The 19,528-nt window shown below is 36.6% G+C and overlaps 1 protein-coding gene across 1 annotated transcript; it reads right to left on the reverse strand.

The window, feature by feature from the left end:
* Nucleotides 1-12,029: 12,029 nt before the first annotated feature.
* Nucleotides 12,030-12,983, reverse strand: LOC125168511 (olfactory receptor 2G2-like). The gene has a single exon (XM_047863653.1). The coding sequence runs from the start codon at nt 12,981-12,983 to the stop codon at nt 12,030-12,032; it is 954 nt and encodes a 317-aa protein (XP_047719609.1).
* Between the last annotated feature and the right edge of the window lie 6,545 nt (nt 12,984-19,528).

Here is a 19,528-nt window from a genome sequence, read left to right on the forward strand (position 1 = left end):
GGAAACAGGCTCCAGGCTCTGAGCCATCAGCCCAGAGCCTGACGCGGGGCTCGAACTCACGGACCGCGAGATCGTGACCTGGCTGAAGTCGGAGGCTTAACCGACTGCGCCACCCAGGCGCCCCAGTGTTTTATATTTTCAGAGTACATATATTTTACCTCTTTGCTTAGATTTATTTGATATCTTATGGTTTTTGGTGCAATGGGATTGATTCCTTAATTTCTTTTTCTGCTGCTTCATTCTTGGTGTATAGAAATGAAACCTGTTTCTGTACCTTGATTTTGTATGCTATGATTTTACTGAATTCATGCATCAGTTCTTGCAAATTTTGGTGGAGTCTTCTGGGTTTTCTATATATAATGTCATTTAATCTGCAAATAGCTATAGTTTTATTCCTTCTTTGCTGATTTTTGTACTATTTAGCTATTTTTCTTGTCTGATTTCTGTGGCTAGTACTTCCAGTAGTATATTAAATAACACTAGTTTGAGTGGACTTCCATGCCTGTTTCCTGACTGTAAAGGTAAAGCTCTCAGTTTTTCCCCATTGAGGATGATATTATGTGAGAGTTTTTTTCATATATGGCCTTTATCATGTTGAGATATTTTCCCTCTATCCCAACTTTGTTGAAGGTTTTTATCATGAAAGGATGTTGTACTTCGTGAAATGTTTTTTTTTCATCCACAAGAGGATCATATGGTTCATATATTTTCTTTCATTAATGTATTGTATCACAGTGATTGATTTGTGAATACCAAATCACACTTACATCCCAGGAAAAAATCCCAGTTGATCCTGCTAAGTAGTTCTTCTAATGTACTGTTGGATTAATTTGCTAGTATTGCTGGGAATTTTTGCATCCATCTTTGTCAGGGTTATTAGCCTGGATTTATTTTTAGTGGAGTCTTTATCTGGTTTTGGTATCAAAACCAGGGAAATCTGGCCTCACAGAATGGCTTTGGGAGTTTTCCTTCCATTTACATTTTTTGGAACAGTTTGATAACTCTTCTTTAAATGTTTGGTAGAATTCACCTATGAAGCCCTCTGGCTCTGGACCTTGGTTTGCTGTGAGATTTTGTGACTACTTGTTCATTTTTTTGTTGTTGTTATTGGTTATCAGTCTGTTCAAGTTTTCTATTTCTTGCTGTTCAGATTTGGCAGTTTATGTTTATATGTTTCTAGTAATTTATCCATCTTCCAGATTGTGCAATTTGTTAGCATATAGTTTCCCATACCATTCTTTTATAATTATTTGTAGTTCTGTGGTGTAGGTTGTTACTTCTCTATCATGTGTGATTTTATTTATTTATGTCCTTTCTCTTTTCTTTTTGATAAATCTGTCTTGGGATTTATCAATTTTATTAATTCTTTCAGAGAACCAGCTCCTGGTTTCACTGATCTACTAAGTATTTTTCTTCTATATCATTTAGTTCTGTTCTAATATTGATTACTTTCTCACTCTGTTGGCTTTAGGGTTTGTTTGTTGTTCCTTTTCTAGTTCCTGTAGGTGAAAGGTTAGGTTGTTTATTTGAGATTTTTTTCTTCCTTCTTGAGATAAACCTGTATTGCTATATATACTTCCCTCTTAGAACCACTTATTCTCCATTTTCCAAGGTTTTGGACCACTTTGTTTTCATTTTCATTTGTTTCCATGTTTTTTTTTATTTCTTCTTTAATTTCCTGTTTGAATAATTCATTGTTTAGTACCATTTAATCTCCATGTATTTGTGGTCTTTCCCATTTTTTTCTTGTGGTTGACCTCTAGTTTCATAGTGTTGTAGTCAGAAAATATGCATGGTATGATATCGATCTTTTTGCACCTTTGAGATCTGATTTGTGACCTAGCATGTGATCTATTATGCCAAATATCCCATGTACACTTGAAAATAATGTGTATTCCGCTGTTTTTGGAATAAACATTCTAAATATATCTGTTAAGTCTATCTGGTCCAGTGTGTCACTCAAAGTCATTGTTTCCTTGTTGATTTTCTTCGTAGATGATCTGTCCATTGTAAGTAGGTATTAAAGTCGTCTAATATTATTGTGTTATTATCAATGAGTTACTTTTGTATGTTGTTGTTTCATATATTTGGATTCTTCTAAGTGAGGCTGATAAATATTTACTATTATTAGATCTTCTTTTTTGGATTGTCCCCTTTATTATGATATAGTGCCCTTCTTCATCTCTTGTTACAGTCTTTATTTTAAAGTCTAGTTTCTGCAATATAAGAATTGCTAGTCTGGCTTTCTTCTGACAACCATTTGCTTGACAAACATTTCTCCCTCTGCTTACTTTCAATCTACAGGTATGTTTAGGTCTAAAATGAGTCTCATGAAGGGAACGTATAGATGATTGTTGCTTTTCTTATCCATTCTGAGATCGTATGTCTTTTGTTTGGAGTGTTTAATCCACTTATATTTAGGTTATTGATAGATATGAATTTAGCGCCATTTTATTACTTGTATTGCCATTGTTTCTGGAGATTTTATCTGTTCCTTTCTTATCTTTGTCACTTTTGATCACTCAAAGAGTCCCTTTTAATATTTCTTGCAGCGATGGTTTAGTGGTCACAAATTCCTTTAGTTTTTGTTTATCTGGGAAACTCTTTATCTATTATTATGTTTTGAATAATAGTTTTGCTGGATGGAGTATTCTTGGCTCCAGATATTTTCCATTTGACAGTTTGCATATATCATGCCATTCACTACCGGCTTGGCAGGTTTATGTAGGGAGATCTGGAGGTAGCTTTGTGGGTCTTCCTTGTAAGTTAAGGACTTCTTTTATTTTTCTACTTCTAATTTTTTTTCTTTATCAGTGTTTTTCAATCCAAATGAAAGAACAAGAAAAGGTCACAGCAGGGATCTAATTAAAACAAGTATAAGTAATATGCTGAATCCATAATTTAAAGCAACAATAATAAGGAGACTAGCTGGACTTGAGAAAAGCATAGAAGACATCAAGGATATCCTTATTGCAGAGATAAAAGAGCTTAAAACCAATCAGGCCTAAATGGAAAAAAAATGCAATAACTGAGATTCAAAGCCAACGAATTATAATGACCACAAGGATGGAAGTAGCATGGAAGGAATAAGTGATATAGATATAGAATTATGAAAAATAATGAAACTGACAAAAGAGGGAAAGAAAAGTCTTAGATCATGAAAGTAGATTTAGAAAACTCAATGACTCCATGAAACGTAATAACATTCATATCATAGCAGTTCCAGAAGAAGAAGAAAGAGAAAAGGGGTCAGAAGGTTTATTTGTTGGCCTGCTTTGTTGATTTTTATGGGAGTTCTCTGTATCTCCTGGATATGCATATCTGTTTTTCCCCCTAGATTAGAGAAGTTTACAGATATTTTTTCCTCAAATAAATTTGCTGTCCTCTTTTCTCTATTTTGCTTCTTAGACTCCTATGATATGTGTTATTACATTTGATGGAGTCTCTGAGTTCCCTAAATTTATTCTTGTAATCCATAATTATTCTTTCTCTCTTTTGATTAGCTTCATTATTTTTCACTATTTTGTCTTCTATATCACTTACATGTTCCTCCACTTTTTCCAGGTTTGTGTTCATTGCATCAATCCTGTTTTCAATCTTGGTTATTGCACTTCTCATTTTTGACTGACTCATTTTTAACTCTTTTATCTCTGTGATAATGGTTTCCCTGAAGTCTTCCATTCTGTTTTCAAGTCCAGCAAGTGTCCTTATAATTGTTGCTTTAAGTTATCTGACAGGCATGTTACTTATATCTATTTCTTTTTTAAAGTTAGTTAGTTTGTTTGTTTATTTATTTATTTATTTATTTATTTATTTATTTATTTTAGGAGAGAGTGAAGGAGCATGAGCTGGGAAGGGGCAGAAAGAGAGGGAGAGAAAGAGAACCCCAAGCAAGCTCTACACTGACACTGAAGAGCCCAATGTGGGACTTGAACTCATGAACCATGAGATCATGATCTGAGCCAAAATCAAGAGTTGGATGCTTAACCGACTGAGCCATGCAGGCATCCCTCTATGATTCTTTTAGATCTCTGGTTGTGTCCATATCTTGTTCTTTTATTTTGTGCCTCTTTCTTGGCACTTTGTCTAAGTCTCTGCCTTCTGTATGTTTTTAAAGCCCATTATGTCTCCTGCTCTTGAGAGTAATTGCCTCATAAAGAAGAGGTCATATAGTGCTAGGGCCTGGTGCTTCAGGGAGTGTGTCTGGTGTGTGCTGCGAGTGCTCTGCTACTCTGTTTTGGCTGCACTGTCCTTCAGGTCTGTCATGTGCATAGGCTTTCCTTGACTGCAATGGGCAGTTTTTGATCCTTGGTCAGACAGCATTGAGTTTTAACTAAGTGTTCTATGGTCTGCTTGTTAAATGAGACCTGATACTACTTCCACTAGAACTAAAGCCTTGCAGAACTCTCAGGTTGGGAGACAAGGTGTGTGCAAGGGTCTTTGCTGGTCTTTTGGGTGAGAGACCTGTGGCATTGGGACTGAGGCAAGCTTGACAGAGAAATACAGTCCTGTCAGGTCACAATGTTGTGCAACTTGGTGTAAGCTAGTTAGGCAGTGAGTGTTGTCACTGCAATGCACAGTTTTTGTTCTTTTTTAAATTTTTTTCTTAATGTTTTTATTTATTTTTGAGACAGAGAGAGACAGAGCATGAGCAGGGGAGGGGCAGAGAGGGAGACACAGAATCCGAAGCAGGCTCCAGGCTCTGAGCCATCAGCACAGAGCCTGATGTGTGGCTCGAACTCAGAGACCGTGAGATCATGACCTGAGCAGAAGTCAGACGCTCAACCCACTGAGCCACCCAGGCGCCCCACAGTTTTTGTTTTAAATTCTACCTTGTCTGATATACATATTGGTACTCAAGGTTTTTTTTTAATCTGTTTTTGTATTAGAAATTTCTCCAACCCCTCACTATCACTCTGCAGTTGATTTTGTGTATAAAATTGGTCTCTTGTAGACAATATATAGATGGGTCCTGGTTTTTTATCCATTCTGTCATCTTATGTCTTTTGATTGGAGTATTTATTTACATTCAAAGTAATATTGATAGGTATGTATGTATTGCCAATTTATTATTTGCTTTATGAGTTTTTTTTCCTGAAGATTTTCTCTGATCCTCTCTTGTCCTTATCTCTTTCATGATTTGCAGAATTTCTTTAGTAATATATTTGGATTTATTGTTCTTTATTCTTTGAATATTGATTAGTGGTTTTTGATATATGGATACTATTAAGTTTGAATATAACCTCTTCTTCATATAGCAGTCTATATTAACTTGATGGTCATTTAAGTTTGAACCCATTCCTTTCTTCTTCCTCCACATTTTAAGTCTGTGTTATTATATTTTATATCCTTTTTTGTGAGTTGCTCTACTGATATTTTAAAGTAATATTCATTTTTACTGCTTTTGTTTTCTTACCTTCACAATGCCATTTTTGGTGTCTCTTTTCCATTCAAAGTGTCCCTTTTAATATTTCTTGAAGGACTGGTTTAGTGTTTATAAACTCCTTTAGTTTTTGTTTTAATTGGAAACTCTTTATCTCTCCTTGTATCCTGAATGGTAGCCTTACTGGATAGAGTATTCTTGGCTGCAGATTTTTCCCATTCAGCACTTTGAATATATCATGTCACTCCCTTCTGGCTTGCAAAATTTTATGTGAAAAATCTCCTGTTAGTCTTATGGGTTTTCCATTGTAAGTTACTTCTTGTCTTGGTGCTTTTAATATTTTTCTTTAGCACCATATGTTGTCAATTTAATTACAATATGTATCACAGTGGATCTGCTTTTGTTGAATTTGATGGGTTTCTATCCCCCCTGGATCTGGATATGTTTCCTTACCCTGATATGGGAAGTTTTAAGCTGTTATTTCTTCAAATAAAGTTTCTTACTCCTTTTGTTTCTTCTTCTTCTTCTTCTTCTTCTTCTTCTTCTTCTTCAGAGACTACTATAATTTGAATGTTATTACATTTGACAGTCTCAGGGTTCCCTAAGTCTATTTTCATAATTATTTTCATTTTATTCAGCTTGATTACTATCCATTACTGTATTCTAGGTCACTAATTATTTCCTTTGCTTCTTCCATAATGCTATTCATTCTATGAAGTGTATGTGTCATTTTGTTTAGTGTACTTTTTCTCTCTGCTATGTTTTTCCTTATATATGTGTTAAGGATCTCACCCATGTCTTCCACTCTTTTCTCAAGTCCAGTGGGTACCCTTATGAATATTGCTTTAAATTCTCTATCAGCCATGTTACTTATATATATTTCACTTAGATCTCTGACTGTGGCCTTGTCCTATTCTTTCATTTGGGATATATTTCTCTGTCTCCTCAACTGTCTGTTTCTCTGTGTTTGTTTCTGTGTGTTGAGAAATTCAGCTGTGTCTTATGCTCTTGAAAGTAGTTACTTTATGAGGAAAAGGTCCTGGATTGTTATGCAGTGTTGTGTCCCCTGTTCACCAGAATCTGACATTCAGGAGAGTATTCTATAGGTGTTGCTTATGCTCTGGTTTTGTATCTGAGTCACTTTTCATTTGGAGTCATCTGCATTGACCCTCTGCCTGTTATGGGCTATAATTTCTCTCTGTTGTGTTAGTGGCAGAGAGTTTGGATGCAAGAAAACCAGCTCTGAGGGGGCACACCTACCAGGGAACTTGAGAGTGAGGTGCAGTATTAGCTAAATATTCACTGAATTACCAGTCCTATGCTTTATCTTTCAAATTACTGTGGTGGCTGGGGGTTGCATAACGGGTGTGGAGAGTGGGATGCTGGGTGCAGCTGGGTCCTGTGTAACAGTGGCTGAACTGTACACCTGGGCATGGTGTGCTATGACTCCTGGGGGTGCACAGATGGACACAACATGCATTAGGTCCTGGAGGTGTGTGGCTGTATAATGAATCTTTTTCAACAATGCTATGAAACTAGATATCAATCACAAGAAAAAAATCTGGAAGAATCACAAATACAGAGGGGCTAAAAAAATGTTACTAAACAATGAATAAGTCAATGAATAAATTAAGAAGGAAACTAAAAAAATACATAGAAAAAACCCCAAAATGAAAACATAAAATTTCAAAATCTTTGAGATGTAGCAAAAGTTGTTCTTAAAGGGCAAAGTATCATACTATTGGCCTACCTCAAGTAACAAGAAAAATCTCAAATAAGCAAGCTAAATTTATATCCAAAGGTGGTATGGAAAACAGACTAAAATAGTAGGTGGAAGGAAATAATAAAGTTTAGAGCAGAAAAAAAATTAAATAAAAACTAAAATCACAATAGAACAGATCAATGAAACCAGGAGGTTGTTCTTTGAAACCATCAATGAAATTCATAAACCTTTGATAATCCATACTCAAAGGAGCATGCAACTCCTCTCAAAGGAGAGGCAACTTAAGTAAATAAAATCAGAAATGGAGGAGGAAAAATACCATCTAACATCACAAAACACAATGGATTATAAGATAGTAATAGGAAAGAACATGTACCAACATATTGGACAATATAGAATAAATGGATAAATTCCTAGAAACATAAAAACTTCCAAAATTTAATCAGGAAGAAACAGAAGATTTAAACAGATTTATTACTAGCAATGAAGTTGAATTAGTATCAAAACACTCCCAACAAAAAAGTCCAGGACCAAAAGGCTACAGATGTGAATTCTAATAACATTTAAAGAAGAGTTAATACCTATTTTTCTCAGACTATTTCAAAAACTAAAAGAGGTACAAAAGCTTTCAAATTAATTCTATTAGGCCAGCAGACCATAAAGCCAAAACCAATAAAGACACTTAAAAAAACTCTACACGTGAATATTGCTAACAAATATAGATGCAAAAATTTCAACAAAATATTAGCCAACCAAATCCAATAATACATTAAAAAATAATTCACCACAGTCAAGTAGAATTTATCCCAAGGTTGTGAGTATGTTTCAATATTCACAAACCAATGTTAATTAACAAGAGACAAGATAAAGCCCACGTGATCATTTCAATAGATGCATTGAAAGCATTTGGCAAAATGCAACATCCTTTCATGATAGCAACTCTCAACAAACTAGTTTAGAGAGAACATGCCTCAACATAAAAAAGGCCATGTATGAAAAACCCACAGCAATATAATAGTCAATGGTTAAAAACTGAAAGCTTTGCCTCTAAGATTAAGACACAAAACTGAAAGCTTTGCCTCTAAGAATAAGACACAAATACCATATTATTTCACTCATACATGGAATTTAAGAAACAAAACAGATGAACATAGGGGAAGGGAAGAAGAGAGAGGGAAGCAAACCATAAGATGCCCTTAACTTTAGGGAAGAAACTGAGTGCTGATGGAGGGAGGTGGGCAGGGAATGGGCTAAATGAGTATTAAGCAGTGATGGGTATTATATGTAAGTGATGAATCACTAAATTCTACACCTGAAACCAATTTTACCACATATGTTAAGTAACTAGAATTTAAATTAAAACTTGAAATAAATAAAATAACAATAAGACACAAATGTCCAGTCTCACCACTTATTAAACTTGGTACTGGAAGGCCTAGCCACAGTAATCAGGCAAGTAAAAGACATGAAAAGCATCCTCATTCATAAAGAAGAAGTATAACTTTTACTATTTGCATATGACAAGACACTATATATAGGAAACCCTAAAGACTCCACCAAAAATCTTATAGAACTGATAAAGGAATTCAGTAAAGTCACAGGATACAAAATTAATATACAACAATGTGTTGTATTTATATATACTAATAATGAAGTAGCAGAAAGACAAATTAATAAAACAATTCCTTTTGAATTGCACTAAAAGGAATAAAATACCTAGAAATAAACTTAACTAAAGAGATGAAATACCTGTACTCAGAAAACTATGAAACATTGATGAAATTGAAGATAACACCAACAAATGGAAAAATATTCCATGCTCATGAACTGAAATAATATTTCTAAAATGTCCATAATACCTAAAGCAATCTACAGACTGAATGAAATCCCCATCAAAATACCAACAACAGTGTTTACAGAACTAGAACTAAACTGAAATTTGTATGGAACCACAAAAGACCTCAAATAGGCAAAGAAATCCTGCAGAATTAAAATAAAATAATAAAATAAATACGAAAACTGGAGGTATTATCATCCCAGATTTCAAGGTAGAGCAATCAAAATGGCATGATACTGGCACAAAAGTAGACATATAGATCAACAGAACAGAATGGAGATCCCAGAAGTAAACCCACACATAGGTGGTCAATTAAGCTACCAAAAAAGGATGCAAGAATATAAAATTGGGAAACGACAGCATTTTCAACAAATGATGTTGGGGAAACTGGACAGCAACATGCAAAATAATTAAATTGGACCACTTTCTTACACCATAGTCAACAATAAACTCAAAATGTATTAGAGACCTAACAATGATACCTGAAATCATAGAACTCCTAGAAGAGAACATTAGGCAGTAATTTACTTGACATCAGCTATGTAAATAGTTTTCTATATGTCTCCTGAGGTAAGGGAAACAAAAGCAAAACTAAATTATTAGGATGTCATTAAAATAAAAACCTTTTGCACAATGAAGGAAACCATTAATTAAAAAGGCAACATACTGAATGGGAGGAGATATTTGCAAATGATATTTCCAATAAAGGGTTAGTATCCAAAATGTATAAATAACTTATACAAATCAACACCAACAATAATCATCAACATCATCATCTGGTTAAAAAATGGACAGAAGTCATGAATATGCATTTTTCCAGGGAAGACATACAGATGCCCGAAAGACACATGAAAAGAGACCCAACATCACTAATCATCAGGAAAATGAAAATGAAAGCCACAATGAGGAGTGCCTGGGTGGCTCAGTTAGTTAAGCATTGTACTCTTGATTTTGGGTCAGGTCATGATCTCATGATCAGAGGATCAAGCCCCTTATTGGGCTTCACACTGAGCATGGAGCTTGCTTAAGATTCTCTCTCTCTCTCTCTCTCTCTCTCTCTCTCTCTCTCCCTCCCTCTGCTTCTCTTTCTCTCTTTCTCTCTCTCTCTCTCTCAAAATAAATAAACATTAAAAAAAGAAAGAAAATCACAATGAAATATAACCTCACACCTGTCATAATGCCTAAATCAGAAACACAATAAACAAGTGTTGGTGAGAATGTGGAGAAAAAGGAACACTCATGCACTATTGGAGGGAATGAAAATTGGCACAGTCACTGTGGAAAACAGTATGGAAATTGTGCAAAAAATTAAAAATAGAATAACCATGTGATCCAGCAATACCACTGTTGGCTATTTGCCCAAAGAAAACAAAAATGCTAATTTGAAAAAAATATATGTATTTCTATGTTTGTTGTAGCACCATTTACAATAGCCACAATATACAATCAGTTCAAGTTTCCACTGATAGGTGAATGGAGAAAGATGTGGTGTGTGTGTGTGTGTGTGTGTGTGGTGGAATACTACACAGTCATACACAATAAGAAGATTTTGCCATTTACAATGGCATGGATGAACCTTGAGGGTACAATGCTAAGTGAAATATATCAGAGAAAAACAAATACTATGTGATTTTGTACATATGTAGAATTTAAGAAACAAAGGAAATGAAGAAGCAGAAAAAAAAGAGACAAACAACAACAAAAACATGGACTCTTAAATATAGTAAACAAATTGATGGTTGCCAGAGGGATAATGGGTGGGATGATGTGAGAATTAGATAAAAAGGATTAAGAGTACACTTATCCTGATGTAATCTATAGAATTGCTGAATACTGTATACCCAAAATAATGTAATGCATTATGTTAATCATACTTCAATTAAAAAAAAAACACAAAGGGATAGAATCCAGGTAGAGCTTATCATTCTAATTATGCCTCTGCTTCTGAACAGTTAAAAGTGATAATTTATTCCCTGACTTCTTATTCTTTACTTGAAATTATTATCACATTTGGACATACAGGATTCTACCACAAAATTCTTCCTCATCTCACTGAATTTATATATCTATTTTGATGCATGTTTGAACCCACAGCATTTTTGCAAGCTATAGACCATACAACCAATGTTTGCTACAATTCAGTGAAATAGTGTTTACAAAAAATTCAGTGAAATAGTGTATTTACCAAAAATTTCCAAGAATCAAGATGCAAAAGTTACTCCTTTCCGGAAAAGAAATGTTATAAGCAAAGGCCATTTAAAGTGAATTCTTGGAGGGGGGTGGGGACATTGAAATCAGTGTTATAGCATAAACAACAAAAAGAAGTTGATTAAACTTTCATCTGGAAAATATATCTTCAAATTATGAAAATATGCTTTTACATATAAAAATGTAGAGTTATGCTAACAATAAGTATTTTTACTTATATGTATTTTCAAGGCCTAGAATATTCCACAGTTGTGCTTTTTCTTATGAGTCAGACTTTATTGTTAGTTTGACTGGTTTATTAGTCCAACTACAAAATAAAAGAACCATGCTCTTTTTTTCTATTTTATCTCCGACCAGAATGTGTGGTTTTTGTCCTATTTGTCCTTTGATTATGCCCCTCTGCACATCTCTATCACATTCTAAGAAGACAGAGTATAGGAGGAAATAAAAATTTTGCCTCATGACAGTTTGCCTAAAGTTTTTGCATCTCAGCCACAGCTTTGCAAAAACAGTAAGCCACAGGTACATCTAGAGATACAAGAAGACTTAAAGACTAAGTGTGTTATTTACAAATGAAGGAAAAAAATTACTAGTTTAAAACATTTCTCAAGTATTTTTATATTTTTCTTAATGTATTTTGGAGAAAAGACATAGAAGAATAGATTGACTAAAGTATTTATGTTGCTACTGAGTAATGGCAAAGTAGGGACTAGACATACATATTCCATAGTATATTATAGAATGTTGTATAAATAATTAACCAAAAGAAAATGGGAGAAAATGACCCAAGTAGGCTTTTATTAAAATTTTTATGTGTTTTTTTTACCACAGAAAAGAGATGTTCATCACAGTAATGCTTTAAAAAAACATTTTTATAATCATATGAAATTTAGTCCCAGAATCTTCCCTAGAACTTTCTTTAGTGCCCACTTAACCTCTTTATTTCGCAAAGTATAGATAACAGGGTTGAGCATGGGTGTCACCACGGTGTAAAACAGGGAAACAAACTTTCCCTGCTCCTTGGATCTGCTATTGGCTGGCTGAAGATACATGAATATTATGGTTCCATAGAAGATTATGACAACGATCATGTGGGAGGAGCAGGTCCCAAAAGCTTTCTTTCTTCCAGAAGCTGACTTAATCCTCAAAACTGCTTGGGCAATGTAGCCATAGGAAATCAGGATGAATAAGATAGGAACTATAAGGAAGATAATGCTAGCTACAAAAAGTTCAGCCTCATTAAAAGTGGTGTCCACACAAGCCAACTTGATAAGCACAGGGACCTCACAGATGAAATGATCCACTTGATAATGCCCACATAAGGGTAGCTGAAGGGTGAGAGTGGACTGTACTAGAGTAGTGACCACCCCACTGAGCCATGACAAAGATGCCAGGGCCATGCAGAGACGTGGATGCATTAAGACAGTATAGTGGAGGGGACGGCAGATGGCAATGTAGCGATCATAGGACATCACAGCTAGGAGGACACACTCTGTAGATCCCAGAGCAAGAGAGACATACAACTGAACCACACAGCCACCATAGGTGATGTTTTTCATAGGATCCCACAAGTTTACCAGGAGCTGAGGAATAACACTGCTGGTAAAGCAGAGATCCAAAAAGGAGAGTTGAGAAAGGAAAAAATACATCGGTGTATGAAGCTTGGATTCCAGATGAGATACCAGAATGATGGTGGTATTTCCAAAAATGGTTAGTAAATACAAGATCAAAATGATCACAAATAGAACCTTCTGTAACTGAGGGTAATCAGAAAACCCCAACAGGATAAAACCTGTTATGTTGCTCTCATTGGTACTCCTCATCATCCCCATGTGCAAAGTACGTTCCCAGCTGAGAAAAACGACATATTACATAAGGTCAAATGAGACAATGTCACCTCCCCCAAAAGTATTCTATGTTCTTAGAACTTATACCTTCACATATAGTGACTTAGATCTATTTGCTTATTGTGTGCATTCTAACTAAATGCAATGCATATCCTCTTAATATCTTAGCTGTCCTCTGATGCTCTCCAAAATAGAGAAGAGCAGACATATTTAAAAATATCATCATCAAGCTATGATAATTAGAACATATGGTATTGTCATAAAAATAGATATATAAATCAGTGGAGCAAAAAAACGGGCCCAGAGATAAACCTATTTATATATAACCAATAGACCTTCAATAAAGGTGCCAAGAATACATCATGCGGAAAATATAGTTTTTTCAATAAATGGTGCTGGGAAAGCTAAATAAAGACATGCAAAATATTGAAATTGGTCCTCTAGCTTACACTATATGCACCATCAATCAACTCAAAATGTATTAAAAACTTAAATGTAGGACCTCAATCTAAACTCCTAAAAGAAACATAAAGGAGAAGCTTCATGACATTGGTATCGGCAATGATTTTAGAAATATGACACTGAAACCATAGGCAACAAAAGCAAAAATCTAGGAAATGGGAGAAAATATTTGCAAAAAAAAAATCCAAAAAAGAGTTAATATCCAAAATATATAAGAATCTCAGGTGAATAAATAGCAAAAATAAATAAATAAATAATAAATAATTACCTGATTCAAAAGTAGACAAAGGTATTAAATACACATTTCTCTGACATACAAATGTTTAATAGACATAGGAAAAATGATCAGTATCACTAATAATCAAGGTAATGCAAATATGGCACAAATGAAATATCACCTCACACCTGTAAAGATGGATGTTATCAAAAACCAAGACACAGTCAGGGTGCCTGGGTGGCTCAGGTGGTTAAGCATCTGATTCTTAATTTCAATTCAGGTCATGATCTTGTGGTTTATGATTTCAAGCTTCATGTCAGGCTCTGTGCCAACAGCAAAGAGCCTGCTTTGGATTCTCTGTCTCCCTCGCTCTGCCCCTCCCCTGCTAGTGTTTGCTCACTCTCTCTCTCTTTCAAAATAAATAAATAGGGGCACCTGAGTGTCTTAGTTGGTTAAGCATTTGACTTGGGCTCAGATCATGATCTCATGGTTCATGAGATCAAGCCCCATGTCAGGCTCTGTGCTGACAGTTCAGAGCCTGGCCCTCCTTCGGATTCTGTTTCTCCCTGTCTCTCTGCTCCTCTCCTGCTCAGGCTCTATATCTCAAAAGTAAATAAATGTTAAAAAAAATTTAAATAATAATAAATAAATATTTTAAATAAAAAGATAGCAAATGTTGACAAGATTGTGGAGAAATTAGAACCCTTGTACAGGGTTGTGAGAATGTAAAATGGTACGGCCACCATGAAAAACAGAATCAACATTCCTCAAATAAATAAATAAATAAATAAATAAAACTGTCAACAACAATGATTCAACAATCCCATTTCTGGTATATATTCAAAAGAATTGAGGAGGGAGGGAAGATGGCGGCTTAGGAGGACGCTGGGCTCACCGCCCATCCTGCTGATCACTTAGATTCCACCTACACCTGCCTAACTAACCCAGAAAACCACAAGAAGACTAACAGAATGGAGTCTCTGGGCCAAGCACAGAGGAGAGGCCCTCGGAAGAGGGTAGGAAGGGCGGAGAGGTGGTGCACGCTGCACGGACTGGCGGGAGGGAGCCAGGGCAGAGGGGCAGCCTGCCAGCCAAGAAGAGCCCCCAAGTCTGGCCTGCAAAAAAGGAGGGGCTGGACGGAGTGTGTTCCGACAGAAAGCGGGACTTAGCATCTGGGAGGTCATAAGTTAACAGCTCTGCTCGGAAAGTGGGAAGGCTGGAGGACAAAGCGAGGGAGAGTTGCTGAGCCCCTGGAGGACAGAGCTCAGTTTGGCGGGGAACAAAGATGCTCACCAGCGCCATCTACCTTGCCCATCCCCCAGCCAAAATCCCAAAGGGAACCAGTTCCTGCCAGGGAACTTGCTCACTCTGCACAAACACCCAATTCTGTGCTTCTGCGGAGCCAAACCTCCAGTAGCAGATCTGACTCCCTCCTGCTGCCACAGGGACCCTCCTGAAGTGGATCACCTAACGAAAAGTGAGCTAAGCCTGCCCCTCCTGCCCCCGTGCACCTTGCCTACCTACCCCAGCTAATACACCAGATCCCCAGCACCACGAGCCTGGCAGTGTGCAAGTAGCCGAGATGGGCCACACCACCCCACGGTGAATCCCGCCCCTAGGAGAGGGGAAGAGAAGGCACACACCAGTCTGACTGTGGCCCCAGCAGTGGGCAGACGTCAAGTCTGACTGCGACTCCGCCCACCAACTCCAGTTATACACCACAACACAGGGGAAGTGCCTGCAGGTCTGCACCACTCCAAATGGTGACTATTCAAAATGGGACTATCCAAAATAACCAAACGGAAGAATTCCCCTCAAAAGAATCTCCAGAAAATAACAACAGCCAATGAACTGATCAAAAAGGATTTAAATAATATAACAGAAAGTGAATTTAGAATAATAGTCATAAAATTAATCACTGGGCTTGAAAACAGTATAGAGGACAGCAGAGTCTCTTGCTACAGAAATCAAGGGACTAAGGAACAGTCGCAAGGTGCTGAAAAGCGCTTTAAACGAAACGCAAAACAAAATGGAAACGACGACGGCTTGGATTGAAGAGACAGAGGAGAGAATAGGTGAACTAGAAGATAAAATTATGGAAAAAGAGGAAACTGAGCAAAAGAGAGATAAAAAAATCCAGGAGTGTGAGGGGAAAATTAGAGAACTAAGTGATACACTAAAAAGAAATAATATACACATAATTGGTATCCCAGAGGAGGAAGAGAGAGGGAAAGGTGCTGAAGGGGTACTTGAAGAAATCATAGCTGAGAACTTCCCTGAACTGGGGAAGGAAAAAGACACTGAAATCCAAGAGGCACAGAGAACTCCCTTCAGACGTAACTTGAATCGATCTTCTGCACGACATATCATAGTGAAACTGGCAAAATACAAGGATGAAGAGAAAATTCTGAAAGCAACAAGGGATAAACGTGCCCTAACTTATAAAGGGAGACCAATAAGACTCGTGACTGATCTCTCTTTTGAAACTTGGCAGGCCAGAAAGGATTGGCATGAGATCATCAATGTGTTGAACAGAAAAAATATGCAGCCGAGAATCCTTTATCCAGCAAGTCTGTCATTTAGAATAGAAGGAGAGATAAAGATCTTCCCACACAAACAAACACTGAAGGAATTTGTCACCACTAAACCAGCCCTACAAGAGATCCTAAGGGGGATCCTGTGAGACAAAGTACCAGAGACATCACTACAAACATAAAACATACAGACATCACAATGACTCTAAACCCGTATCTTTCTATAATAACACTGAATGTAAATGGATTAAATGCGCCAACCAAAAGAAGGGATAAAAAAACAAGACCCATCTATTTGCTGTCTATAGAAGACTCATTTTGATCTGAGGACACCTTTAGATTGAGAGTGAGGGGATGGAAAAATATTTGTCATGATAATGGAACCCCAAAAAAAGCTGGTGTAGCCATACTTATATCAGACAAACTAGACTTTAAATTAAAGGCTGTAACAAGAGATGAAGAAGGACATTATATAATAGTTACAGGATCTATCCATCAGGAAGAGCTAACAATTATAAATGTCTATGCGCCAAATACCGGAGCCCCCAAATATATAAAACAATTACTCATAAACATAAGCAACCTTATTGACAAGAATGTGGTAATTGCAGGGGACTTTAACACCCCACTTACAGAAATGGATAGATCATCTAGACACACGGTCAATAAAGAAACAAGGGCCCTGAATGAGACATTGGATCAGATGGACTTGACAGATATATTTAGAACTCTGCATCCCAAAGCAACAGAATATACTTTCTTCTCGAGTACACGTGGAACATTCTCCAAGATAGATCATATACTGGGTCACAAAACAGCCCTTCATAAGTTTACAAGAATTGAAATTATACCATGCTTACTTTCAGACCACAATGCTATGAAGCTTGAAATCAACCACAGAAAAAACTCTGGAAAACCTCCAAAAGCATGGAGGTTAAAGAACACCCTACTAACGAATGAGTGGGCCAACCAGGCAATTAGAGAAGAAATTAAAAAATATATGGAAACAAACGAAAATGAAAATACAACAATCCAAACGCTTTGGGACGCAGCAAAGGCAGTCCTGAGAGGAAAATGCATTGCAATCCAGGCTTATCTCAAGAAACAAGAAAAATCCCAAATACAAAACCTAACAGCACACCTAAAGGAACTAGAAGCAGAACAGCAAAGGCAGCCTAAACCCAGCAGAAGAAGAGAAAGAATAAAGATCAGAGCAGAAATAAACAATATAGAATCTAAAAAAAACTGTAGAGCAGATCAACGAAACCAAGAGTTGGTTTTTTGAAAAAATAAACAAAATTGACAAACCTCTAGCCAGGCATCTCAAAAAGAAAAGGGAGATGACCCAAATAGATAAAATCATGAAAGAAAATGGAATTATTACAACCAATCCCTCAGAGATACAAACAATTATCAGGGAATACTATGAAAAATTATATGCCAACAAATTGGACAACCTGGAAGAAATGGACAAACTCCTGAACACCCACACTCTTCCAAAACTCAATCAGGAGGAAATAGAAAGCTTGAACAGACCCATAACCAGCGAAGAAATTGAATCGGTTATCAAAAATCTCCCAACAAAGAAGAGTACAGGACCAGATGGCTTCCCAGGGGAGTTCTACCAGACGTTTAAAGCAGAGATAATACCTATCCTTCTCAAGCTAGTCCAAAAAATAGAAAGGGAAGGAAAACTCCCAGACTCATTCTATGAAGCCAGTATTACTTTGATTCCTAAACCAGACAGAGACCCAGTAAAAAAAAGAGAACTACAGGCCAATATCCCTGATGAATATGGATGCAAAAATTCTCCATAAGATACTAGCAAATTGAATTCAACGGCATATAAAAAGAATTATTCACCATGATCAAGTGGGATTCATTCCTGGGATGCAGGGCTGGTTCAACATTCGCAAATCAATCAACGTGACACATCACATTAACAAAAAAAAAGAGAAGAACCATATGATCCTGTCAATCGATGCAGAAAAGGCATTTGACAAAATCCAGCACCCTTTCTTCATAAAAACCCTTGAGAAAGTCGGGATAGAAGGAACATACTTAAACATCATAAAAGCCATTTATGAAAAGCCCACAGCTAACATCATCCTCAACGGGGAAAAACTGAGAGCTTTTTCCCTGAGATCAGGAACATGACAGGGATGCCCACTCTCACCGCTGCTGTTTAACATAGTGCTGGAAGTTCTAGCATCAGCAATCAGACAACACAAGGAAATCAAATGCATCAAAATTGGCAAAGATGAAGTCAAGCTTTCGCTTTTTGCAGATGACATGATATTATACATGGAAAATCCGATAGACTCCACCAAAAGTCTGCTAGAACTGATACAGGAATTCAGCAAAGTTGCAGGATACAAAATCAATGTACAGAAATCAGTTGCATTCTTATACACTAACAATGAAGCAACAGAAAGACAAATAAAGAAACTGATCCCATTCACAATTGCACCAAGAAGCATAAAATACCTAGGAGTAAATCTAACCAAAGATGTAAAGGATCTGTATGCTGAAAACTATAGAAAGCTTATGAAGGAAATTGAAGAAGATTTAAAGAAATGGAAAGACATTCCCTGCTCATGGATTGGAAGAATAAATATTGTCAAAATGTCAATACTACCCAAAGCTATCTATACATTCAATGCAATCCCAATCAAAATTGCACCAGCATTCTTCTCGAAACTAGAACAAGCAATCCTAAAATTCATATGGAACCACAAAGGCCCCGAATAGCCAAAGGAATTTTGAAGAAGAAGACCAAAGCAGGAGGCATCACAATCCCAGACTTTAGCCTCTACTACAAAGCTGTCATCATCAAGACAGCATGGTATTGGCACAAAAACAGACACATAGACCAATGGAATAGAATAGAAACCCCAGAACTAGACCCACAAACGTATGGCCAACTCATCTTTGACAAAGCAGGAAAGAACATCCAATGGAAAAAAGACAGCCTCTTTAACAAATGGTGCTGGGAGAACTGGACAGCAACATGCAGAAGGTTGAAACTAGACCACTTTCTCACACCATTCACAAAAATAAACTCAAAATGGATCAAGGACCTAATTGTGAGACAGGAAACCATCAAAACCTTAGAGGAGAAAGCAGGAAAAGACCTCTCTGACCTCAGCTGTAGCAATCTCTTACTCGACACATCCCCAAAGGCAAGGGAATTAAAAGCAAAAATGAATTACTGGGACCTTATGAAGATAAAAAGCTTCTGCACAGCAAAGGAAATAACCAACAAAACTAAAAGGCAACCAACGGAATGGGAAAAGATATTCTCAAATGACATATCG

This window comes from Prionailurus viverrinus, chromosome A1 (genome assembly GCF_022837055.1).
Source record: "Prionailurus viverrinus isolate Anna chromosome A1, UM_Priviv_1.0, whole genome shotgun sequence".
Lineage (NCBI taxonomy): Eukaryota > Metazoa > Chordata > Mammalia > Carnivora > Felidae > Prionailurus > Prionailurus viverrinus.